This window comes from Cottoperca gobio, chromosome 4 (genome assembly GCF_900634415.1).
Source record: "Cottoperca gobio chromosome 4, fCotGob3.1, whole genome shotgun sequence".
NCBI lineage: Eukaryota > Metazoa > Chordata > Actinopteri > Perciformes > Bovichtidae > Cottoperca > Cottoperca gobio.
The window spans coordinates 24,335,973-24,363,705 of record NC_041358.1 but is presented as its reverse complement, the minus strand read 5'-3'; the positions used below and the strand labels follow the sequence as shown (position 1 = coordinate 24,363,705).

The 27,733-nt window shown below is 43.5% G+C and overlaps 1 protein-coding gene across 2 annotated transcripts; it reads right to left on the bottom strand.

Moving 5' to 3' along the window:
• Positions 1 to 610: 610 nt before the first annotated feature.
• rgl1 (ral guanine nucleotide dissociation stimulator-like 1) lies at positions 611 to 23,241 on the bottom strand. Of its 2 annotated transcripts, none has more exons than XM_029429502.1 (18): positions 22,781 to 23,241; positions 9,497 to 9,607; positions 7,650 to 7,858; positions 7,477 to 7,551; positions 7,165 to 7,355; positions 6,464 to 6,588; positions 6,129 to 6,344; positions 5,937 to 6,040; positions 5,748 to 5,832; positions 5,483 to 5,572; positions 5,119 to 5,205; positions 4,820 to 4,852; positions 4,563 to 4,684; positions 4,126 to 4,215; positions 3,796 to 3,982; positions 3,164 to 3,415; positions 2,935 to 3,049; positions 611 to 2,514 (listed from the first exon to the last, which is right to left on the bottom strand). In XM_029429502.1, exons 1-18 carry the CDS (start codon positions 22,937 to 22,939, stop codon positions 2,327 to 2,329), a joined length of 2,439 nt encoding a protein of 812 aa, XP_029285362.1. In that variant the 5' UTR covers positions 22,940 to 23,241; the 3' UTR covers positions 611 to 2,326. The 2 variants fall into 2 exon arrangements, with proteins under 2 accessions (XP_029285362.1, XP_029285363.1); XM_029429503.1 differs by lacking the exon at positions 22,781 to 23,241 and adding an exon at positions 11,935 to 12,173.
• Between the last annotated feature and the right edge of the window lie 4,492 nt (positions 23,242 to 27,733).

Sequence of the window (27,733 nt, the reverse complement as noted above, 5' to 3'; positions counted from 1 at the left end):
CATCTATCCAATGCAGACAGAGAGAATGATAGTGTGCAGCTGTTTGTATATAAAATACAATGAGCATTGAAAACATCACTAAGTTTAAATAATCTTTTCAAATGTACTTGGAGAAAAAAAAACCTCAAGTGCCTTCACAAAGAAAAATGCCGCCTTAATAATAAAATAATGCCTCGTTAATTATAATAAAATGCCTCTTGATTGAGAAAAATGAAAGATATCAAAAGGAATTAAAGAGTTTCTGGCTGACATTTTCTTCTGAAATGAGGTTTGCATTAAGTCAATGAAGGATCAGAATGCCCTGGGTGTGCACACTTCTCTTAAGCCATAACGAAACGGCGTCGTCACGCTCTGATTGGCCGAGAGGGGAAATGCACCAAGCTGCTCTCAATTTGTAATTAGGAGCCAACAGGTGATCTGAATAACCTCCAATCAACTCAGGGGGACATTGTGACGTTCAGCTGAAAATGAATGAGGAAAAGAGAAACGACAACAAGTACCAAAGAATGAGGGACTGCCACAGGTTGTAATTGATATGTTACTCATTATGTATTCAGAGCAATTATCCAAAGAAGAGAGGGAATCAAAAACACACGGGACAACATCGAAGTAATGATAATAATTTATTTATTCAGGTAGAGGAAGAGTCTTTGGCAGTGAAGAACACAGGAACTGAGCGTGATTTAATGAGAACATTTAAAAACAAAAAAATTAAAATGAAGTGCTGCATGAAGACAAATGTACGGGCCAACTGGGCCATTAACACAACAGTGAACCACTTCTCCCAGAGGGAACGCAAAATCAACCGAGGAACATTAACTGGCTGCACAAATTAGGCACGATAGCAGGACATTGTATGATCTGCAGGAATGGACTTAGACTGAGTGTTCATCTGCAAATGCATCACTGTGGTGAGACGGGTGGGAAGTGTTGGTGATGTTGCTGTGAAATATGATGGTGTTGGAAACAGATGGGTGTTTACTGTGTGAAGAGGTTTGGCTTCTGTGTGTGTGTGTAATGAAGTGAAGTGTCCCTCTGTAAAGATTTCCACATCTATCACATTCAAATCTGGCACTGCCGGGGTTTTTTTTTTTTTTTTTTATGACACGCTCTGAATTTGTGAACATTTACTTTATCACTCTCTAAATCTGGCATATATTTCTGGCCTAAATGGTGTTACAAAAACATATAAAAAGCAACAATTACAAACACAAATAGTAATTCATTTAGTGAAGAGGGAGAAAAACCAACTTTACACAGCGGCTTGTTCACTCTTCTGTATTCACATCCCATTGGCATCTATCGGACAAGTGCAACTCTACAGTTCATATGATGAAGGGCAAAGAGGTACAAGTATGTTTGTGACACTTTTCATGGTGTGTTCTACTCCAGGAAGTCGCCCCCCCCCCCGCTCTGTTCTTGTACAATAATCTTAACGAGTCAAACATGTGAGGATGTGAGGGAACGTCTTTCCTGATCAGAAAGCGGCACAAAATTTCATCTCCGCACCCTAAAAGATAGGCCATTTCAATAGTTGCCAAGGACTTGTTAAAACCAAGTATGGGAACCAATCAGAATGCACGTAACATTCGTCACACAGCTCACAATATTAGAGGCGCTGAACACACACACACACACACACGGTGCACACTGTGCACAAGTCAGACACGGCAGGTAAACATGCCCGACTAGGCAAAATAATGACATCACAGCTCCTGTCAATTAATTAATTAATTAATTAATCTCATTCAGAATACTATCAGCGTCCATTCATTCATCGATTAAGGCAACAGAACTGGACACTCGGTCCACTTCTCCTTCTTTTCCACCATCAGTCTTCTTCTTCTGCATTCATCACACTTCTAGTTCCAGAAAAGTAAATATTCAGCTACACAGGACAAAAGGAAGTTCATTCAATATCAGAATACTGTTGGAGGTCAGGAGTTTGGCTGCTCCCATAACATGTGCAAAAACCTGTTGCTGTGAAGAGTCGAGGCCACGAGGGGTCGCTGTTTCACTGCCACAGGCATTACTAGTCAAAAAGTCAAGTCCCACTGGCACAGCAGTCACTCTACACATCCATGTTCAAAATTAAGGCTGAGTCAAAGTACGAGAAGGGATGGCACAGTTCAGGATGAGACTAGAAGTCAAAGTGAGAGTCTGAAAACTCATTGGGATCCATCTTGAATCCTCCAGAGCTCCTCATCCATTCATCCATCCAGCCTCTTCATCTAAAACCCAACAGTTCACATCAAGTCTGTGCCCTGTATCATCCTGGATTAGTGGTGTCAGGGCAAACCAGCGGGTCCCTTCCTGCAGTCCAGGGTCACAGCGTGACCTTGCTGAGTCTAAGTGACAGAGTGGAGCGGTGCTGAGCACGAGGGAGGGTGGAGCTGCAGCGGCTTCGCAGCTGAACCGGCCGAGACGCTGAACCTCGCACCCGCAGCAAGAAGTCAAAGTTAGCTGAGGTGTTCATGGCGTAAAAGACGTTGGCGTTGTCTGGGATCACCAGTTCTGAGAGGAGATAAAAGCAGAAATGATGAGTATAAAGTCAAGCTCTTTCTGTTGTGGCTGCTATTCTACTTTCAGTCAGCGTTAGGGGAGTTTATGTGGTTTATTAGGGTTTGGAAAACAGCTGATCAGTGGAAATGGAAAATGGAAAGAGAATTTCATCATAGTTTTTACAGTAACTGCTGCTACAACTTCTGCTTTCTGTATTCACTGTAAATGACTGACTGTATGGAATTTACTATATTACAGCAACATCGGCTATTTATTAGTTTTAAAGGTTTAATGCCCGACATGTAGCTACCTCTGGTTGAGAAAAATGTAGGTCTGAATAACGAGAAAAGTATACATACATAGAAAGCATCCAAACCCTCAACAAAAAAGATAAAAGGTGGCTGAATGTAATAGTAGAGCCATGTTTTCTACCTCTCTCCTCAGAGATGACTTGCACCAGCTCGTATCCCTCCTCTGGCTCCACGTCCAGGTTGTGCTTCGCCATGGCTCTAGAAATGACAGCCGGAGTCTTGTCTTGATTGGTCAACTATTTAGGGAATAGAACAAAAGTGACTCATTCAGGGTTTTACTAACATCATGTCAACATATAACCCGAGAGCATCTCTCTCAAACAGGAACACAAACACACATATGTACGCACCAATATGCTCTTGTAGAGATTCCCGTTGCCGTGCTCCAGACTGACTCTTATGATGCATGCATCTTGGGCCTGGGTGTTATAGGCTGGGCTTTGACTCGGGGAGCTGGGGGACAAGGGCGTGAGGGACATGGAGCGTCTGTGGGTGCAGGGGGGCCCGGGCAGTGGGGGGGACGCGGGAGTCATGGAGACGCTGGCTGTCGACGAGCTGGTGTCCATGGAGTGGAGAGAATTACAAGAGGAGGATTCTGATAGCTGAGGAGACACAAAACCAAGAGTTACATGCAAAGACACAAAACTACAAAGACACAAGAGCATTCACTCCCACAAATGCACTGAACCATAATAATATATATATATATATATTATAAAATATATGAAGCGTTGCTTAAAATAACAGCATTTTGACTCAGCTGTATGAACATTATTGAGTGGGAGAGGGGCCACAACAGGGGGCGTGTTATAGATTGCTTCTATCTGCTGTAGAACATTTTCAAAGATCAGTGTTAATCAGTGATAAGTGTTATATTATTTTTGAGGGATTTGGGGAAGGGTGTTGAGAAGGCTCTGCTATAAAACAGACAAGTGAAGCAGAAAGGTCAGCCCCTCTCTAAGTATTTGGTAGTGTGGCCCACCTTGTTCTGCTGGGTGTCGGAGGTGTGGGTGGGGGTGAGGCCCTCGCCGTCTGACGGGCTGCCAGAGTCACTGGAGGACACGCTGACGGAGTCCATGCTCTCCCCTGAGCTGCCAGTAGGAGGCGAGCGCGGCGTCTCCCTGACTGGAGAACTGGCTGCACTACTACTGTCCGGACCAAGAAACAGCCTGGAAGGGAGCGGAAGTCATTTATTAGATAATAAAATAAAAGAGGCCACAGCGATTCAGTGAATATGACTTTAATTTACTTAATTTCTGACATTATAAACTAGACCTTCGTCCATTAACATCTATTTTCTGGATGTACTCACAGGCTCAGTCTCTTCACCATGCTCTTTCGAGGTTTTGCTAAGGTTGGACTGCTGTCGCCGAGACCTTCAATCTCACAGGACAGGGCATAGCTGCAGGAGAGAACATTGATAATAAACCTTAGACATCATAAAACACTGCCGGGTGATTTGAGAGCCATGAGTTATGAGTAAGAGAGAGGGAAAGAGAAAGTCAGAGAGGACAAGAGAAGGAGGGAGAGAAGAGAGTTCACAGAGCAAAAGCAATAAGTACAATAGATCAGTAGGGAGTGCAGACCCGACAGAAGAACAGCAGGGAGAGGCAAGGAGGAAAGAAGCTTTTATTGTGCATTTGTGAACAAAAGGTCCAGCAGACCATGACTTCATGCACTAATTTGCTTGTTATCTAATGGATAATGGTGCAATCAAGAAAGAAGGTATTCCAAGTAGAGCAGCAGTACCTCTCCTCCTCACTGAGCAAAGCCTGGCTCTTAAACCAGCGGAGAAAAGCCGGCTCCGGAGACAGACAGTAGCTGTTGCAGGCCGACTGGAGCAGCTTGATCTGAGCGATCACCTCAAACTCCTGCAGAGACGGAGAGAGAGAGAACGTTAGATCCGTTTTACCTCAAAACATGTGGCTCGCGTCAGCCCGAGCTCATCACGTGACGATCGGCATGCTGTAAACATGTCAGAGGAGGTCGCTCGCAGCTGCACTCACCCTGCGTCTCTTCTCAAAGTTGTTCAGACCACCCTGCGGAGGACACAAAGAGCACGCTGTCAGACCCTGGGCATCACATACCAGTGGCTGCTTAGACAAACAGCATTAGGTGGACCACTCCAGAAATGTGCCGACAAAATTCCTCACGCACTCATGGAAACTTACACCTTGGTTTACGGCGGTTACACAGATAAACTCTCAGATCTGCAGAGCTGTGTAAACTCGCAGACGCATGCTCTCAAATATCGAAACACACTCACATTCAGCAGGTAGTTACGGATTTTTATTTTTCCCCTCACCTCTACTATGTCGGGCAGGGCTGTATCCAGCATGGTCAGGTCGGTTAGAAAGGTCCCCAGGTACGGTATCGTTCCTTGCATGGCTCCCTGTGGAGACATCGGTGTAAGTAAATTCTTTAAGGAGACTAATTCACACGGTGATTTACAGATGGCAGGGTGTTTGTACAGCACATGCTTAATGTAAGAACGGCACAGTGCACCGAGTAAACAAAGCTAAGCATGTGGCTTCATCACACTTGGAGAGGCTAGAACTAATTTAACAGTAAATTACTTTTAAGGAATGTGTTGTTTTAAATTATAACGCTTGGTTTTCGCTCTCTTTGATCCATTTGTCTGGCATTTGTTGCAGAAGTCTTTGTCTCACCATTTCCTTCTGCAACAGCAGTCTCTTGTGGGTTCGTTTCTGGTGCTCCTTGGCACAGCTCTCCAGACTGGCAAACTTTGAAGTGCCTTCCTGTAGAGGAAACAACACAAATGAAGCTCGAGTCCTCCAGATTCTCACCAGTGAATGTTTTTTTAGGATTTCCAGTCTGTGAGAGTAACATCTTCACACAGAGTATACTAAATGTACTAATTCATAATTGCGCAGATCCCTCACATATGAAATACATGTTGAAGTTAGAGCTCACCCTCATGAGGAGCTCTCTGCTGGTCAGGTAGTTGTTGTGATCGGAGAAGATGTCCGACAGTTCCTCAAAGGTCTGCATGCTGTCTCTGTATGAAGCACGGATTCGTGTTAGGTAAATGGTAACGGACATATCGGCTCAAATACAAGCGCAGAGATGCCGTTTTATTCTTCCAAAAGGCTGAAGACTTACTTGTGCACACAGGCCCATGCCCTTTTCAGCCTGTACAGAGGGTTGGACTGCAGTGCAGATACGATGGCTCGCAGAGACGAGAAGTTTTTGCGTATTCGACACTCCTGTTGGGAGACAAGTAACACAAGGACGGTCATAATCTGGCCCATTTTCCTGGTAGGTCTATAGATTAATTTATGCGTTTCTGCCAACCTGAGCGATGTCTATCCAGCGCTGGATGACCCGCGCTCTGACATGCGGTCGGATCTGTCTGTGTTTCAGCACCGTGCTGACCACGCAGGACGCCACAGCGTTGAACTGCGTAATGGTGGCACGAACGGTGGGAGCGCTGTGCTTGTTGTGCTTCTTATCCCTCTGAGACCAGATAGAGCCCAGGCAGTGGTGCGGCACAACCTTTTTAAACAGCAGCTAGAAGCAGAAGAGCAGAACTAGCGATGTTAGTACGACGACGACGCCGAAGAAAACACGGCAAGCACAACACAAACACTGCCGATCCACCCGTTTCCATCTCATGTCCCTCCACTCACAGCGTCCATGTAGGTTAGCTGCTCGGCCACCAGGTCGGCGTCAAGCGACAGGAAGTCCTCCTGGACCTCGATCTCCACTTCCTCCTCTTCCCCCAGGCAGAAAGAACTGTTGCCGTGGAAACCAACTGTAAGCAGGCAAAGACAGATGAGTTGACTCGGAGGACATTTGATACACAAGATAAAATGCACAGCACTGAACAGAAAGAAGAGCTACGGTCGCACGATATGAGGACAATACGCAATAACGCTGTTGAACATCGCGCTATATTCCTTGCAATAAAGAAACAGATATTTAAGGTTACTCAGTTCTGCCTTTTCTGCTGCTTTCAGTGTAATGTTAAAATAAAACAATTGCTTGTTAAATCAATAAAATAATTAAAGGAATTTATTTCCAAAAATCTTTAATTAATCAAATTGAACTGAACCCCAAAGTCACCAATAAAACATAATAATAGGTCAGGACAAATCAACAGGAAGGAGACGAAATTCCAAAATATATGAGCTATTTATTTACAGCAAGAACATAAGTTGCAAAGTAAATTATGAAAACAAAAGACAAAGCAAAGCAACGGGGTTTCCTGGCTCTGGCAGGGAGCGAGCCCCGAAATCACGGATGCTGGGCCTTTTATATCCTGTGGAGCGCTGGGCCCAGGTGCTCCAGATCTCCCTACAAAGAACTATACATTATGTTTGTTAGTTACCGTCAGTGTCGTCCATGCCGGCCTGACTCTGCAGCTGCTCCAGCAGACCCTCTGCCCGTCTCAGAGCCTCCGAGCCTGGCAGGGCCATGCGCAGGTAGTCCATCAGCCTGTGGAGACAGGGGTAGTCCGGCGGCTCCTGGAAGTCTTCGGGGCACTGGTCCAGCCAGGCGCGCAGGATAGAGGCCAAGGCACTGTGGATACAACGGGAAAGACTTAACAGTTGGCAATGATAGAAGGACAGGTGTGATAAATCAGCTGAAAGCTGTCCATATGGAACTCATAGTGATAAATATATAAAACAATGGATCTCACCTTCTGATGGCTACATTAGTTTCCGAGCCTTTGCATTTGCTCGTGTCTTGCTCATGTTCTTCCAAACTTCCGTACCTGCAACAGAATATAATAATAAGCGTGCATGTTCAAAACCACTAAAACGTATAGTCAATGCTTTATTTCTGGCTTTATGCAACACTTAGCAGCCCTACCTGTCTAGCAGAAGCTTCAGTACAGTCTGTGTGCTGGCAAAGGCTCTGTAGGTGGACAGGAAGATGGAGGTGTAGGTGAGGTCGTTGTCTCCAATCGCTGTCAGTAACGTCTCCACCAGACGCTCCAGTGTTCCAGCACGAATACTTCGGATTTTGCAGGTCTCCAGCTGGCTCACCGTGTGGCCGGGAGGTAGACGATCCCCCTCCACCTAAACACACACACATATTTTTACACTGTTGAACCAGTGTGAACTGAACAAAGGAGTTCCATCATGCACCGCTTCCAAAGCTTTTCTTTGCTTCGTTTGGCTTTGAATGCGTCAAAGATTAATACTTTTTTATTTTAACGTCAGGTCATCATCTCTCACACATAACATGTAATAATGTCATCAGTTAACCTTTAAGATGTGAAATTACAGGCGTTCATCACAACACGAATAGGGTAATTGTAACCTATAATTAATTCTGATTTCTCCAGATGTGTCCGACTATTGTGTCAACAGGGGAAAAGACAGAGTGGCTACAAAACAGGCAGGGACAGAGTCGCAGAGTAGGTGGCACAGGCATGGAGGGGAAGAGAGACCTTGGTGAAGTTAGCACGCTACGACAGGAAATGCTCCAATCTGCTTTTAATCACAGCTGGCCCCTCCTCCACCGTCCCTCCAGACAGAGAGGAGGACAGCCAAGTTCTCCCACCACTCCCCTCTGATAACAACTCTGTTCAGTCACACACGGGCTCAGATTTTTACATTTGCAACTAAATCTACTAACTACTACCACACACTGTAAACATAAATCAGTGTACAATCCCGCTGACTGTTCAGTAATTGCTGTTATTCTCTGACAATTGACTGTTTATAGTAAATACACTGACGCCTCAATAGGGATCGCTCTCTATTCTACTCGACTCAATAGACCGCACTAAAGCACCCATGTTGTTTTAATTAGCTGGAATACAGTTGGCAGCTCATGGCGTCAATACATCAATACAGTCTTAAAGCCTCAGAGCTGTTATCTATTTATTATTTTATGTGCCAGCCCCCCATGTCGAGCACAAAAAGGCAACATTGATACAAACAAAACAACAACACAAGATCCTGATTTTATTCTTGTAAACAAAAAGCCATATAACAAAGTCCATGCATTGTGTTTAGCAGAACGCACACAAAAGACACTTAGCTTAAAGCCCTAATTGGCCCTTCTATGCAGCTTAATAATATGCTGTACACCATCTTATTATGCTGATATAAACAGCACAGGAGGAGGAGGAAACAGCAATGCTTCATATGCACTGAATAGACTCACAACTCAATGGAAAGCCTTTAATAGCAGCATTGTATAAAACACTGCAGTAACAGGGGAGCGAGCCGTTTTGTTGGCAGCCAGCAAAGTCAGGAAATCACATGCTTTGGCTAAACAGTCCAGGTCTGGTGAAACTGTTGATTTTAAAGCAGGCAGCAAAAAGGTGTCGTCTAAACTGGGAGATTTATAGCTCAAAAGTTAAAACAACAGTCCTTGTGGAGCGCAGAGTTGAGAGACACGCTCTTCTTTAAACAATAGAGATTAGGTTCTGTTTTTATGATCAGCAGTCTGCACACAAGATTGCTTTTCTAAACCATGTAGACATGATAAATTCCAAGGCAGAGAACTATTCCTCTTTGGGGATAAATCAGCAGTTCACATGTTGCACCGCTACAGGTTAAAAAAGAGTGGAAAAAGCAGCATCGGGTTTTCATTTGTGTCGTGCGTTTCGCTGAGGGCTTTGGAGCTTCACTGGTCTTTTCTTTGAGAGAGCTTTGTCAGCTGTGATTCTGTCACAGTGTGAGACATCAGACGGGCCCACTCACCCCTAGCCATCTTGCTCCCTTGTTGGCCGCCTGCTGAATTTGAACCCTCTTCAGTGTCACGTTGTAGATGGCTCCTTCCTCTACTTCCTCCCCCCAGTCCTGCACCGAGCTCTGCGAGGAGAGATTAAGAGGGAAAATGTTAGCAGCCTCCGGAGGAGACGTTTAGCATAAATCTGTATTATGATTTCCTGTAAAATGTAACTTCCAAGTGCCATTTGAATAGTTTAACAAAATAGGAACTGACTTTTTTTGAAACATCTCTGAGAAAAGCAGAAGGAAGCATCAGAAACACACACAGAAACACAACCACAGCACTCAAACAAACTAGTAAAGAAGGGCTGAAGTGCAGTAAAACATCAAGAATGAGCAAACCCCCCAACCCCCACCACTGCAGCCTGCCAGGCCTCCCTCCCTGTCTTTACTCCCTCTTTTATTCCCTATCCATCTCTTTCACCAAGTCCCCTTCTCTCTGAGGTGAAGTCAGAGCTGGACTGCTTCACTGGAGCTCAGGAAACTGGAGATAAGCTCCAGAATGTCTCTCAAACGAATCCCAACACAATAAAACAAGACATGTTGATGTGTCTTTGTCTGTTTGTCTGCCTTATTATACAATCCAAGACAACTTGATTACAAATGACAGCACAACCACGCTTAAATCAGCTCGTCGCTAAATAGATGGGTGCACATCTTGCTCCATATGTACCGTGTCTGCCTCTGGTTGTAAATCCCTGACAAACATACAATGCATAAACAAACAGAGGGGAGCAGAGGGAAATCAAAATACAAAACTCCTGCTCCAAGAAAGTGCACCAGAGATATGCTGAGACATCAACATATGGAGACAGACACAAAAACAGAGGCAGAGACAGCGAGAGAGAGGGACTGGCCAAATATAAACACCACGCATGCAGTATTATGGCCAAGTCCTCACACTCAGGCTGCGGTGGCCAAGATCACTCTCACTTGTCCCCACTTTCATTTATGCAGCTCAATGATAAAGTCCACACTCTTCCCCAAACAGAGGGGCTGCCAGGAGAGGGGTCATGGTTCAAAGTGACCCGTTAACAGGCTCAGTGAACGGTCCTGGAGGCCGGTGGCACTCTGCCATGACTGGGCCGTGTTTGGGTTTGAACAGAAACATGTGATGCTGAAATGAAGTCCAAACTAAAAACACAACGAGAGAGCAGTTAAAAGAAACAAGGATTTTAACTGCTTCTGGCAGATGAAACCAGTAGGCATGTCCGCGTTGCTGCATGTCACAAGCTGAATTTGTCTGACCACTACCCAGCATCTTGTTTTAAGGTCAGCAATAAGTGCATATCTCTCTCCCTTTCTCTTTAGCTGCTGCTGGCTGGATGGCTGGCTGGCGCAGAGGCAGATAAATACATCAGTGCATGAGTCATGCAGTCCACACACTCCCAAAACAATAGCAGGAGGTCTCTGTGCTGGCCGGCCCGGGCTGCTGAGTTCACAGTCTGCACACACAGCCTGCTTTTTGTCAGCCACAGAACTGGAGATGTTTTTCAGAGCAGGGTTTTAAAAAAGGCTCTACTGGCTTTGTGCACCAAGTTCAGGGGCTTATTGTGAGACAAAGTTCCCCGAGCTTGCGTGAAAACGGGAACCAAAACAATTCTGTCACTGTGATGTTTCTATTCAACAGAGAATACAGGCCAGAAACATTACACAGCAGACAGGGATGTCTTTACAGAGAGCACAGCATATCTAAAGGACCCTGGGTACCGGTGTAAACAGGAGATGGGTTGTTTACTCTCTGCACTAACTTGGATCCTTCCCCGGGAAGATGCTCAAAAAGGTGCACAGGGAGGACACTAAGGAGAGCAAATAGTACACTATCTCTGCTCAAATAGAGCTAATCTGCCTATCAGCCTATCAGCTGTGTGTGAAACAATACTCCCAAGATAACAACAACAACAGTTGTGTTAAATGTCAGGCGCTGATCTGTTGGCTTTTGTGATTTCCTCGCCTGGACGCAGCTGGGACTCGTGGAGATACAGTGATGGCCCCGGGGCCTCGCCAATTGTTCCCTGCATGCCCCCAGACAAAAGTTTTGATATCCACAATCAGGGAGTGGAGAGCTAACCAATCGAGTTCATGTTCTGGCGGAGTCGACAGGGGATTTTTTTATTTTATTTCACCCCACATTTCCAAAACTTTGCGTGGCATCTTTACGCACCAACAATGTAGGTTAAACTGGATTCAAAGCCTAGTAAAAAAAAACCCAATTAAAACTCAATGTGCATGTGTTCCCCCGCTGTTCCCCTCCTCCTCCTCCTCCCCTCTCCTTTATCCTCTACTTTCCCAAGCCTACAAACACCCCCCCCCCCCTCCGTTTCCCCCCGACTCCCCCTCTCTTCAAAACCACAAACTCAACAACAACAGAGCACAGGATGGAAAAGCATGAGAGTTTTTGTTTTTACCATTTTACTTTTCCAGGCGAATTTCATGGTGAGCGTTTCTTTCATGATCCGGGAACAGCATCAGAGCTCGGGAATAATCCGCCAAAAGGAAAGAAGAAGTTTTCCTAGTGTTCTTTTTTAAAAATCAAATCCGAGATCCTCGCTGAAAAATGTTCTTCTACTTCACCACACACACTTTCGTTCGCTCAACTACAAATCCCCCTCCTCTGTCAGCTCTCCTCTCTTCTACTGAATGACCGAACTCCTCCTCCTCCTCCTCCCCCCTCATCCTCCTTGCCTTCACAACAGTCGCGTTTAAACTCCTCCTCCTCTTCTGTCCGACTTCCATCACACTGACAACAATGTGCGCGCTCAGACGTAGGGATGTGATTTCTGTTTGCGCAATAAATACTTTCATATGAAATGCATACCACTCATGACTGATTTGTATGATGTGTTTATAGGGCTTTATAAACATGAATCCTTATGGTATATATATATATATATATATATATATATATATATATATATATATATATATATATATATATACAGTAGGCTGCAGTCTTGTGTTTTATTGGTAGGCAATTCTTTATTTTAGTTTTTCAATTTTTTGTAAAGAATATTAATATTAATGGGCGGTGTTTTCAGTAATTGTAATAATTTGACTTTAGAAGACACTTTATTTGACTAACTGAAGTCTAAAATAAGGTTCTGCTGAACTTTAAAATATAATCTGCCGAGAATGAGGAAACGTGAACCGATCCTTTAAAAAAAAAGTACTTCACTGATATAGCATCGCACTCCTATATATATATATATATATATATATATATATATATATATATATTATTGTTTTTATTACACATTCTTTCTGGTCAAAACCTGACGGCAATCGGCTTCATAGGTCCAGTCACCTTTTGATTATGTATCTAGTCCGACACAAAATCTATTAAGTTTGAGTTCTTATCAGACTAGGAAGGCTTCCAATCGTATAGTATACCATAAGTGTATCTGTACATTCAAGTCCAAAGTCCTCCTCCATTTCATCTGCTATAGTCCACACTACTCTCAGTATATAGATTTATATAGACAACTTTTCTCATAAATTCAGTAGTGCACCTGTACCTGTAAACTTTGATGTGTGAAATTGGTGGACTTCCCCTTTAACAAATCAAAGGCTTCTTTGGGTCATTACAGAACCTCTTAGTTTTCTGGCTACCAACGCGTTTATTTACCTGTATACATCAGTGGAGATTAACATATAGATTACTATAAAACATGTTAACATTAACATAGCCTACACATTTAATATGGATGAAGTGAGCTGTCTTGTGTGTGAAGCAGCTGCCGCCTCACGACCCCTGCGTGGGACAATACAAGGAAGGCTGTAGATGGCGTCACCAGTACTGTGCATTGTCAGTGACAGCAGAGGAGAATAGGCCGAGTGTGAGAATGGCCACACTGTTGCTCTGTGAATGGGCCTGCACACGCACTCAAACAGCCCACTTTGTGTGAATAAACGGGAAGATATGAATCATGCACCGACTTTGTGAGGGGTCTTTTTGTACAAAGTTGTATCGTAAACATATATCAAATGTGAGCAAGCTGCGGTTCATACATTCGCCGGTCCATTTAGTCGGCTGAATGGGACTGTGGGAGAGATGGCGAGACCTTTTTTCTATATCTTGTGTGTGATATGACTACCCACTCCTCTGGCTCCCATAACACCGACAACGTCACACTCAGCGTCACTGGCTTTGACACACCACGCCGTCAAGCAGACACTCACATGCCCCCCCCCCCCCACACACACACACACACAAGGTCCCTACTTTTGCCATAATCGCTTGGAGGGCACTAAAAGGCCGGGGAAGCCTAATGTACATCTCCGTCAGTGGGTCTCCGTGTGTGGTAATCGTACGTTTTTTTTATCAAGTTCTTCTTCTTGCTGCGTATCTGGCGGGGCTCCAGTTCCCAGGCCGAGCTGCCCCGCTGTCCACTTGGGTCTCTGGAGCTCTGGGAAACCCAGAGGGGCAGTGGGAAGGTTGCGACCCCACATGACCTCCAGCTCAGCCCCGGGGGGATTGTAGTGTTGATCTCACAGTGGGAATGATGTCATATCTCAGCAAAAACAAGACATTTGACAAATGTGACAGCAGCTGCTCCGTCTGATGGATGAGCAGATGAGGACGCACATCTTTCAAGATGAGATTCAAATGTGAAATTTATTCCAGGACTGTTATCCTAATGGCATGCATCAATAAAAGACTTAGGCCTAAGTACTATATGTTCTATAGTTTAAGGAATAGGAGGATAACTGTCAGTAAAAGTCAGAGCTGCTTTTACGTATTCTTTGTCCAAAATCTAAGTGAAGTCTCAGATCCTTTAGGTAAGTTACTGAAATAGTTTGACATGTTGGGAAATACACTTATTCGCTTTCTTGATAAGAGTTAAATGAGAAGGTTGATTCCACTTTCATGTTTGTACACGAGCGGTTAACGCAGCTCATCATAAAGACTTTGAGAAGCATGGCTCCCTCCAAAGAGCTCCTTTAGAGCTCAACTAATTCACATATTATGTTTTATTATTGTAATCTGTAGAAAAACAGTGCAAACAAGGTGTTGTGGTTTTACAGGGTTACGTCCAGGACTATCTTTTGACCGGAAGCAGAGACTTCCTGGAGTTTAATCACCACCGTGAGCTCTCCAGGCTGCTGGTCTCATCAACTCTATGAATGCTACATTACATGAAACGGGGTGTTAATGTGGTTTCTTACATGAACGAGACCACGTTCTTATATCTGTATCTTTATAATCTGTGAAGTAACTATAGTAAAGCATCTGTAAGATAAATGAAGTGGAGTTAAGAACACAGCATTACATCTCGCCTGAATGTGAGAGTTAAAGAGAATGTGACGGAGCTGAATGACATCTTAAGGTATTTAAAAGGCTTTCAAATATTGCGCTGAGCATTCCTGCACTATAATACCACCCAATCCTCATGCCAAGTCGTCCTTTCCATTGGAATACTAATGACGTAATTACACTTAGGAAAGCCCTTGACGAGGGCAGAGCAGTTTTTCCTAATGGGTTCCTGCTATTATTGAACTTCCCGAGAACGCTCTTCTCCCTGTTCCACAAAGTCCGAACAGGGAGCTACAGTACAGACAGAAAGGGGACAAAAACAGGAGGAGCGCCGCTCATTCTGTTATTGCACCACTGTGGGGAAAAAACGCACATTCCAGGAAATCTCCCACTTCCTGCCTCCAGCCTCCTGACTCCAGCGAGCCCGCTGTCCTCATACCTGACTGGCTGGGGAGCTTCTGTGGCCTGGAGCGTGGTCATAAAGGACGAGATGAGAGGAGAAGTGATTTCTAAAGCAGGAGAGACCGACAAACAATAGGAATTACAATAATAAAAAAAAAACTGAAGCAAAAGCCCAGACACACAAGAGGACAATAATGGGGTCGGGGGGCCTCGGGCAGCATGTGTAATGTCTCAGTGTTTACGTCCAAGATAAGAAGGTTGTGTATCAAAGAGAATGTGGGACACTGTCGAGATTAACTTGAAAGGACATTATCTCTGTGAGAGTGTGAGAGGGAGAGAGGGAGAGACGGAGACAGCGGGGGAGAGTTCACAGTCCAGCCAGAGACTGAGAGGATCCACACTGGCTGGAAGACAAGCGTGATGCAACAGGACCTCACCGCTCATCACCGCTTCCAGAGAATGAGCGATTTCATATTTCAGACCGGAAAGAGACGCCCTGCTTCCCTTTCAGCTGGAAACACGTAAACAGAGGAGACTCATCGTTCCTTTAGGTGAGAGGAGTATCAGCAGCGACTGGAGCCAAACTCTCCAAATGGAAAGTAATGGATTGGATCTTCCCTGCTACCATATCTGGACCAAATGTGTCAGTACATCTGTACTTTATTCTTGTTCATTGTATGCGGTCGGTGGGTTTGTGTTTCCAAAGCATACTGCCCACTAGGGGGCCGATTTCATAAACCGCTTTTGTTTATCCAGAGTCAGCAGAGGTTTTAGACCTGACCAGGCCGGAGCAACAAAAACCCAAGAGGTTTGATTTATTGCGCGGCGTCAGGATGATCTGCTATAACTCAATGAAGCCTAAGAATGACACAATCAAAGACGCTTTAATATGTCATTTAAGAGCAGTGAAGCAAGGGCAAGGCATTTGATAGTTATTTAATGAGGCAACAGAGAAGTGTCTGGGGATCCAGGAGTAGCACACAGTTGGATAAGGACATGGCAGGTCTTCTAACACAGCACACACAGCTGCATTTTCTTTTTGTCTTTCTTTCTCTTTCTGTCTCTTCTTCGGTCGACTGAAGCCTTTGTTCAAACAGCCACATTAAAGCTCTGTCTGCCTCTCTTCTCCGCTCTCTCACTCTCTCTTCTCTTATGTCATGCCTCTACTCCCCTCAGATCTATTGTCCTGGCTGTTGTTGAGCTCTCCCTCTTTCTCCCTGGATGGGTGACATCATTAGTTTCCAGTAAAGTCCAGAGCTTCAGACCGAGACCCCTCCTCCTCCTCCTCCTCCTCCTCCACATTAAACACAGCTGACCCTGCAAACCCAGAAACACTTCAAGGAAAAGTTGCTCAAAGTTGCACTAACACCAAATCCACTGAATCATATTTATGTGCAGAGATGTTAGGCTATTAGAAATTGCGAAACAGATTTATTTGGACTAATAACAGCCTCCGTACGGGGTCAGTTGGACCGTTGCACTAAAGCGAGGATAATCCTCTCCGGAGCTATGATAACTGCTGCTATTTAAGGTACTTTCAGGTGTCTCTGCATTTAGAAGAGTTACAATAAATTCCCAACACACACACACACACACAGAGACACGCCCACACAACCCCCTTCACGGGGCCCCAACCCTGACCCCCCTGGATCTAAGCCCTGCTAAGCCTTGAATGAATCGGTCTGGACTGGCTCGGTTGTCTGTCTGACCCCGCCCCCCCCCCCCCTGCTAATGAGAGACGGACCATCTGTTGCCCAGCAGATACATGCTACCCTAAAGTTGTCACATATGCAACAAAAACAACACACAGCATCAATGAAAACGATAGCACGCCGGTGACAAAACCCAGAAGAAATACACAGAAGGCCACAAATGCATCACGTCAGGATGTGCAGAATTACATTTACTCTGACATCACAGAGTTTCAGTTTTTTATTTTATCAAATAAAATAGGAATTCCTTCAATTTAATACATATTTCATTAGGGAGGGATTTTACACTGCCGTCTGCAGTGCTGCTAGAGTTACGTCGCAGTGCAAAGAAGGAAATATAGGAAATGAAACTGCGTATGTGATGCACACAACAACACACAAAAGAAAGAGGCAGTAGCACAACAAAAAGCTTTGACAGCAGGACTTTTTCCATAACACCGACCAAAATATACGATATTTACTCTTCCAAAACACTACGGACTGCTGAAGCTCTGTGTAACGTTGCATTACATATAAACATATATCCTGCTGTTTTACTCAAACAAATACAGGAAGTGTTTCCTGTTCTAAAGTTAGAGTATTATTATTATCATAGTGTTTGTCCTCAAAGTTAGTAACCTGCTGACATACAGAATGTGTGAGCGCTCATATTAATAACTGTTGTCCTCCAGCCTTACACACTAATGCCATAGACACTCACACACACAAACGCTCTTTATCTCTCTCACACACACGCTAATACACACACCACAAGGCCAGCTTGATCCTAGTCATGCGTCCTGGCTAATACTGCAAGCCCTGCTTGAGCGGGAAAAGGAGTGGAGGAGTTTGTGTGTGTGTGTGTGTGTGTGTGTGTGTGTGTGTGTGTGTGTGTGTGTGTGTGTGTGTGTGTGTGTGTGTGTGTGTGTCACAGAGCTGCCAAACCATAAAAACAAACCAAATGAAAGACAGTGCACATATTGCCTTCTGCTTCCTACCAACCCACCTCTAAAAACACACACACACACACACACACACACACACACACACAAACTCCCTCAAAACACACACCCATTTCCATATGGTGCGATGAGTTTCTGCCCCAGTTAAGCAAGCTGCTCCTGTGGTGTTGTTGCGCTGGGGTGGACGCTCGGGTGACAGGGACAATGCCCGCAGTATTGGCTTTTCACACCAGTTCTATTATGTGACCTTATTAGGCACAATATCACAATATGAACCTCTATAGAGCAAAACAAATGGGCACGTTGGGGGTCAGCCAAGAGTGTAAACACCATCTTAAGTGGTGGACTGAATGAAAAGGGTGACAAAGACCTGGACTTTAGAGAAAGGAGAAGTGTGGTACTTTGTGAATTGTGCAATTTGAGAGAAAGGACTGAACTACATTACTGTCCTTACATTTGTGTCTTGTAGTGTCAGTGTTACCGGGTTAATCAATAAACACAGTCCATATTCCCTGAATGGTGCTCTCCCAGCTGTGTCACATATAAACTAGTACGTTTATTTTTGATTATTATACATACAATATACAACATGACGTACATGTTTAACACGTGTAACACAGTGGCCTCTCGTGAAAAACAACCACATGCCTCCATCATTCTTTATAATAAATGTTTCCTACTTATTGCAGATGATTTCATTCACAAGGTGCATAGTAGGAAAATGGCAATAAAATGATACCAATGTTGTTGTCTGCGAGTGGGCAATGAAGCATGGATATTTCATAAACATTATAAACTTATAAGGAAATGAAGCAGGTTAAAACAGAACTAGTCCTGGCCGGATGAATGAATCACGGAGCAATCGTCAAAACACATGACACGCAAGGATCCAAACTTTGAGACGTCACTGAGCATGAAACGTGCACTTCTCTGTTCAAAAAGTCAAGAAAGAGGAAGGAGGAGTGCTAACTCAGCTTTCTTACTTTTTTCAATGGAAAATACCCCATCATCGAAACTCTCTGTCCCCGTTCTTCCTTTGTCCCTGTTTTCCCTTCATAAAATCACTTCTGCATTTCCAGCATATGACCTGCTGAGGTTATTGAACTACCCTGCTGGTTGTTGTTAGCCAAACGGGTGCAAGATAGCAGCTAATATTCTCTCCGCTGGAGTTTGTATTGATCGGCCTGCAGCGTAATTAAATTGCTTTATCACTGGTAGAGAAAGAAGAGTATAAAATAACACGGCTGACTTCTAAACTGCAGTTAGAGCGACATGATGTACCGTTGTAACCCACTGAGATGTGATTATCTGTCAACACTCTCACTTCTGCGGAACTGGGTTCAATCCCGGTCAAGTCCTTTGTTACTCTTGTGGTACCGTCCTGCAACATCTGAGTATATATTTTAAATATACTGCATGTGCATAGTTCTTCCTTTGGAGAACGAAACCTACAGTATGGGGGTGCATGGTTTAAAGGTTTGTTCTTATGCTTCAGTGTGTAAACTTGGTTTCTCAGCAGGTTGAGTTCAAACATTTTAAACGCTGTGATCATAGAAGCCGTTTGTCTTGATTTTGACTTGAGTTTGTCTGGATTTTGTCTTGATTTTGACTTGATTTTGTCTTGATTTTGTCTTGATTTTGTCTTGATTTTGTCTTGAGTTTGTCTTGATTTTGTCTTGATTTTGACTTGAGTTTGTCTTGAGTTAGTCTTGAGTTTGTCTTGATTTTGACTTGATTTTGTCTTGATTTTGTCTTGAGTTTGTCTTGATTTTGTCTTGATTTTGACTTGAGTTTGTCTTGATTTTGTCTTGATTTTGTCTTGAGTTTGTCTTGATTTTGTCTTGATTTTGACTTGAGTTTGTCTTGATTTTGTCTTGATTTTGTTTTAATATTGACTTGATTTTGTCTTGATTTTGTCTTGAGTTTGTCTTGATTTTGACTTGATTTTGACTTGATTTTGTCTTGATTTTGTCTTGATTTTGTCTTGAGTTTGTCTTGATTTTGTCTTGAGTTTGTCTTGAGTTTGTCTTGATTTTGACTTGATTTTGTCTTGAGTTTGTCTTGATTTTGACTTGAGTTTGTCTTGATTTTGTCTTGATTTTGTTTTGATATTGATATATTAATTTCCGAATACAACGAGGAGGAAATAGAGAACACGTAAATCCAGGTGAGCCCAGGTGGTATAGCTAGTTTAGCAAGTTATCTGGCTGTTCGACCGACACTGCAGGTCAACTATCCATTAAAATGTCAAATATTTTAACTTTCACCTAAATAAAAAAATATTTTTTTCAAGTATTTTCAAAGTGTAAAATCCCTTTAAAGTTTAAAGAATAACATCACGGGTAACTACACTGACGTGTACCTTAAATGACCAGAATCTTCCAATTAAGATTCAAATTTGAGGTTAATTAATGGATAAATCAATGGAAAACCAACCTAAAAGTGAGATTATGTCACTTTTAATAGAAGAAATAAAACAATCCTTCTCTTACAAATTAAAAGTTGATATGAAATGAAACGCACCCTTGCTCAGTTTAATGCACTATATGACCTGTGGTTTGGGGTGACTGATATCACATTGTGTTTCATAACTTTCCACTTGTAGCCACAGTTCAGGAAAAGCTAGATAGACTTGCTTTAATTCCACTGGCTCCTTGAAAAGAACACTTGTCCCCAGTGGTTTGAATGGGCCGAACGCATCGCAGCTTTATCTTCCTGCTCGCGTGAACAATCATAATGTGTTCATGTGGGCGTCTCATCGTCCTCAGTGCACAGCTGATAGTGACTGACACCACAGCAACCCTCCCTAGTCTCTGACCTGAACTGTGGACCTGACAGCTACCTATAACCGCACACAGCAGAGTGATTATAGGGAGCTAATCAGTCCAATCGCAGACTTTATGACTGCCGGAGTTTTATAACCCCATGTAAGTAGGCAAAAAGTTATGTGACAAGACAGTGAGAAACATCTGACGGCAGTAAAGGTAAAGTCTCCTCCAAGCCAGCGTGAGCCAGCTGTTGGACTGACCAAATAACACGTGGAGAGGTCGTGCAAGCATTGCTTTTTATCACGAGAAAGGATCTTCTTGTTACACTTGAAGTTCTTTAATTACCTTACTGATGGTTTTGTTTATTCTTACATAACTTTATTGAAGGTGTTCATCCCTCTATATAATCGCCCTTATTGCCCTCTAACCAAAGCTGTGACTCAATGCTGTAAAAACACAGTCACAAGGATGCAAGGTGGTGGTGATCGCCTGGTGGTGATAGCCTAGTAGTCTGGTGGTACGTCTTCCAAACCAGAAGGTTGTGAGTGGCTGCCACCATTGTGCCACTGAGCAAGGTACTTAACGCCAGAGTTGCTCCAGGTTGTAGGTCCTGTAGGTAGTTCACTGTAAACCGCTCTGGATAAGAGCGTCCGCTAAATGACCTGTAATGTAAAATGTAATGTTTCTGACACATGTAAGCTGAGCCTCACTTTGGCAACAGCATCCAGAGAGTGTCAGCGTCTGCGAGTTAACCTCCAGTTACAGTACAATTGGCGGAAACAGTGCTGTGAGTCGGGAGGACATGTCAGCCAGGATGTCAGATAGGCAGCGAGGAGGAGGATCTCCCAACGCTTAAACTGAAAACATACATACATGCAGCAAAGTGTGACAGTTATCAGAGTCAGTCACAGAGCATCAGTACTGGAGCAAATGGGGTTCAGTGTCTTGCTCAAGGACACTTCAGCAGGCCTCAGTCTCTCCTCTCACTATATCTCAACGTGCCATTTGTAAAACACCAAAAATATTTTCACTGCAGCCTCAATACCACAAGAGCGCACATGCAAACAATTAGCCGCAACTAAGCTGTTGCTGCAGGTCGTTTTCTGGTAATATCACTGGTATGAGGAATCTTCGACCTCAAAGGCAAATTAAATAGAGGTAAATAAACATAAACGCATGCACGCTGACATGAAGTGTAATGTAAGCCACATTTCTCTCATGCTCTGCTGTTTGCTGACATATTAAAGTCATTATGGAATTTGGGTTCTGAAGTAAAGTGAGTAATGCTTCTTCTGTGAACTCTGTGACCAGTCAAACTGCACGCACACAGATAAATTGACCAATACGTGGTAGTTACAGTGAATTACTGCTTTACACAAGAGGTCAGCTGTCCTTCAATCTGTGCCACCAAAGGTTACTGTCTAGTTTGCGTTATTGCACTGTGAGTTGTCGACTTATTGCATAAAAGTTCAGTGAGTCAAAGTCAAACAGAGGAACTGAAATGCAATAATTTGATGAAACTGAAACTGATTGATCTCTGAGTTGAGCAAATAAGTTGTGGACGTTTGTTTGTGGTTTCAAAGAGACCCTCACTTACTGTATGCTACACAGGTGTAAGTGTAGACCACTGTGTGTGTGTGTGTGTGTGTGTGTGTGTGTGTGTGTGTGTGTGTGTGTGTGTGTGTGTGTGTGTGTGTGTGTCACGCTGTCCATGTTACCGCCAGAACTCCTGAGTTCAGATCAGCTGCAGATTTTAAGTGATTTGTAGTCAAACACCTTTGTTTCTCACATGCACACACACACACAAGAACATGCACACACACTCTCCGTAGATTTTCTTTCCTATCACTCTCCCCTGTTTCTCACAATCCCCACAGACATCCATCAAACACTTCTCACTTCACATCTTCGTTTATAATTCCAAGCTTATCTTTTTATTGTGTTAATCTTATTTATTTTACTGCTCCCAACACTTCACTTCACTTTCTATTCCCATCCTTGAGTCAAAACCGACCAAACCTTTCACCCCAAACAACGCTCTGCAAACAACAGAAGGCACAGGAAGGTCACGCAAGCCAAGGCCAACATCTGCCAGATTGTTTAACAAGACTGAAAGTACCTGTGCTTCCCAGAAATTAAAACAGATTCTAACAAACAGCAGGATACCATGTACTGACCCAGTGGCGGTTGCCGCTTTCCGGGGAGCGAGGCTGGTACCTTTGCAGGGCGACACCTCCTTCCCCCTCCAGCAGTAAGGAGCAGTCCAGGGCTTTGCAGTGCTGGTTGGGACCCACAGACCAGGGCAGCAGGGTGGCCAGAGGGGAGTAGGAGATCATGCTGACTGCATGGGGTGACAGGGATGGCAGGGCATACTCCAGTCTGGACGGCAGAGTGAATGGAGACTTCTTCAGTAGAAACAGTAGGATGAGCTGGGCTCCTTCAGGTCACTTCCTTCTCTCCTCTCGGTCTGGTTGCAGACTGGACTTCAGCTCAGAGGTGTCACCAATGATGCCTCCTCTCCTCTCAAGTTGTCCACCTCAGCTTGTTTCTCATCCACCACATAAAGTTTCTATCTTCCCCTCTTCTGTTTTCTCCCTCCTCCTCTCTCTGCGCGCGTGGAACTTGGTTTGCCAACAGCTCTCAACCACATGAGTGATTAAAGTCTATTGTCTCTCTCTCTCTCTCTCTCTCTCTCTCTCTCTCTCTCTCTCTCTCTCTCTCTCTCTCTCTCTCTCTCTCTCTCTCTCTCTCTCACTCTCCCCCTACATTCAAACCAGCCAGAATGGGAGGAGTTATAACTCGGTGGCCCAGCCCCCCCTTTAAAAAACTAAATTACCCACTGACTAGAAAGAGTTTTACTGTGGAAGAATGTGAAGAAAAGGAAAGAAAGACAGGAAAGCTGAGCTAGAGAGGAGGATGTTATGGAATAGCTTCTAAGAATTACTAACAATAGCAGATCTTTTCCATGATGGACTTTTAGCCTGATTTATGTCCTGCTGAATTCCATTCTCGTTGAATCTTTAAACATATTTTAAAATCTTTCTCTTCATGTTTTCACTCTTTGCTGTTGCTGGATTTTGCCATAATTTGTCCCGAAAGTCTTTTCAAATCACTTCATTCTTTTCAAATGTGTCACTAGAAGTAGTTCAGGTAATCCTGTGTTTGTAGAATGTGATACACAGACTTTATTCTGCATTAAACTTAACAAGTTCAAGTGTTTCGATGTGTGGAGGGCTTCATAAAGTTACTGATTCAACTCGCTGTTAAGCAGTACAGCTGACATTTGTGACAGCAGGGCAAAGGTCAAACCATGATAAATGTGTGTGTGTGTGTGTGTGTGTGTGTGTGTGTGTGTGTGTGTGTGTGTGTGTGTGTGTGTGTGTGTGTGTGTGTGTGTAATTGAGTTCAGGGTAGGAATAAGAACCACTCATGTGCAGTTGCTGAGGAGAGGATTATCTCGGACCGAGTAATGCTCTGAAACACACACACACACACACACACACACACACACACACACACACACACACACACACACTCTGTAGATGTAGATTCAGCAGTTAATATTGCACAAAGTGTGAAGAAAGTGGCCTCATACAGTTAGAAGCTGCAGCGTCGAGTCACACTTTGCATCCGGTTTTCTCAGGTGAATAAACAGCCATTGGAAAAACATTAATCTCAGAGAAGCATCCGGTGAAGATGTCCACACTGTACTGTACTTAACTGCAAATGTAGTCAATAGTTATTTACAGAATAGGATTTTACACAAAAAAAACGAATGATACATTTAAGAAAATACACATTTCTTATTATTTAACTAGTAATTCTCAACATTTCTTCCCTAAAACAGAAGAGTGTGTAGTCATGTTTCTTCTTCCACCGCAGAGACAATTCACCTCTAAACTCCTCAGATGGTTTTATTTAAATACATGTAACCCTAAATAAATCACATCCGATATTTCACAAAAATATCCAAAGATCCAGATGTACCCCGGCAGCTCACCTGGTATATTCAAAGATGGAGTCTTTGCTGCAGCAGACAGGGTTTGAGACTCTTTTTGCAAACCCCCCCCCAAAAAGAATCTTTAAAAAGAATAAAAGGCTTGGAAAATTAATTTCAAACTAGCTCCACCTCAACCAGCTACAACAGTTACTTTCTGTTTACACACTGTTGCATTGATATTAACTGATAATGTCGTATATAATCCATTTTCTGCAGAATTTATCTTTATTATTTCAAGTATTTTCTTCCTGATAATACCTTTTGATCAAGTAGTAGTATCAGTTCTCTTACATGAGTAAAGAATCTTTCACCACGGCTGCAACACGTCTTCCACAAACACCAGTGGAGTCATGTTTCAATCACGGACAGCTCAGGACCAAAGAGAAAACACTGCTGTGGGATCCAGTAGCCTCTCCTGGGACATGAGCTGCGCCATGACTCAGACCTCCGCTCTGACTCAACGTGACACAATTCCTTTGGATCCAAACATCACAAAAATGCAATGAGACTCCACCTAAAGTATGTTTATATTTAGTGCTGACTCATAGTTGGATGCCATGGATTTAAAAATAAAAGACTAAACATTAAAATGCCTCTGTAATCACACCAGATAAACTCCAGTGAAGTGACCGGAGAGGGGAACAGACCATGACTCTGACTCTGTGCCTGTGAGTGGCTGCTGGGAATGAATGGGAGCATGATAGGGAAGAAGAATGAGTAAACACGCTGACTTGTCTTCTTGATGTCTGGATGGACTTCCAGTGAACTGGCCTCCGCTCTCTGCCTTCCTCCCCCCCCCTCCTTCCTCCATTTCCTCTTTCTGTTGTTGAGAGCTACTTTTCTAAAAAAGACCCCCAATCACTTCACTCCGCTGCACTTTAGCCCAGTTATGTGTTGCCAAAGCAATTTTAACAGTGATGAGGATTTGACATAGAAACAGAACATGAATCCATTCCTTTCTATTAACTGCTCCGACATTCACACATACATTATGTTTTACCTTTGAGTATCATTTCTTTTATTGTTCAAGAAAATTCAAGTTCAAGAAAATCTCTTCTTGTCTCCGACTTGAGCGTGCTGTCGCAGTCGCAGTGTGGCCTGCAACAGTTTACACAGCTGGGAAGCCATAGCTCTCTAAACGCTGACAACATACACACACACACACACACACACACATACACACACACACACACACACACGCACACACATACAAACCGTGGCACACAAAAGGAGACATCTCCATCGAACACAACGGTAAATACAGTATAACTGAGTAGAATCTGATGCGGGTACATGAGAAAACAATACCATAATGAGGTCCATCAGTAGCCTATTATCAGCTTATTTATTATTATTATTTGATTATTTGTACTAATGCATTGTTTAAGCAGCGTGTTAATGTTGATCTAATTTCACTATTTCACTTCACTAAAGCTGTCCGATACATTTAATGGAATAAAAAGTACAATATTTGCCTCTGAAATAAGGGGAAGTAGTATAAAGTAGTATACAATGGACATACTCAAGTAAAGTAAGTGTGTGTTAAAATCCTACTTAAATACAATAGAGGGATGAAACCCTCTTTTTAATGGTCACACATGCAGAGCACACACAGTGACATTTGTTCTCTGCTTTTAACCCATCCTAGTACCAGGAGTCTACTACTAGGAGCAGTGGGCAGCTCATAGGACAGCGCCCGGGGAGCAATGGGAGTGAGGATGCCCAGTGCCTTGCTCAAGGGCACCACGGCAGGGCAGGAGGTGAGCTGTGACCTCTCCAAGTAGCAGTCACACTCCATTTTTTTAGGTCGGGTCAGTGACTTGAACCAGCAACCCTACGGCTCACAGTCCAAGCCCCCACTGCCTGAGACACTGCCGGACAAATGCAGCAATAGAGTAACATTTCTTTCCATCACTGAATACACATACCAAACGCTAGAACAAGGCAGATGATAAATAATGGATTAAAGTCTCAGATTATACAAACAAGAAGATTTTCTCATAAATTTGCCTTTTTTTCTTTTAAAAACACATTTTCACAACCCCACACTGCTCCCTGCTGGTTACCAGAGGAACACAACACAAAGCACAATGAACTCTAAAATGAATTTATTTCTGTTTTTGACACGGATTATTTTAAAGGATTAGCATGAAATAATCACAAATCACATCCGATGAATAGACTGTTCATATATAGATTCATCTCATGTCTTTCCATTGACACTCCTTTGCCTTGTGCGCACACACACACACACACACACACACACGCACACACACACACACACACACACACACACACTGCGGAGCTCTTGTTGACACTGAACAGTTACTCATTATCAGCGAGAGGAAGAGAACACACTTTCTCTGGATCACTGATGGAGAGAAAAAGAAAAAGAGGAGAAGCAAGAGGCTCCGTGAATGTTTCTAAAACAATGTTTTCATTTTCCATTTCCCTCTCCTTCTTTCCTTAGTCTTTTTTTCCAAACACAAGTGTGTAAAACCCTCACAGCCTTTACGACATCCCAGTTAGTCACCGGCCTCTTCCCTGCTCAGCGCAGCACCACTGACTCATGTCACACACTTATGCAACACTTTCTCTTTATGACATGAAGACAAGTATTGCAATTCTTGCCAGTAACACAATCGATCGCTTCTCCCTGACTAGCAATCCTGCATTTGGCATGTCCATGTAATATCTCTGCATGCAGCACTAATAGGATCATCAGTTAAAATATGCTAATTTAAATGATAAAACATTCTGTTTCTAAACTACTAAGTAACTAATGCTGCTCTACCGTATTCTTTTTATCCTGCATAAACGTGTCTCTATTCTTTTTTGTTCTACCTCTTAAAAGTATGCTCATAAAACAGGTGAAATATCACTCTTTAGTTGGCCTACTAACAACCCACAGGCTTATGCAACGAGGGACGATGAGTGTCAAGTGCTTCCTTTTCAATCTGTGATGTGAAAGCAGCGGGACAGTAGGTCGATGCCCCTTCTGTCTCTGTCTGGCTCTGGTTCCTACACCGAGTCCATCTGGCTCCAAAAGCTCAGGGTTCTGCTGCAGAATGACCGGCTGCTTTCTGATTGTACACTGAATCCTGCGATGCAGCAGAGAGTTTGACATCAT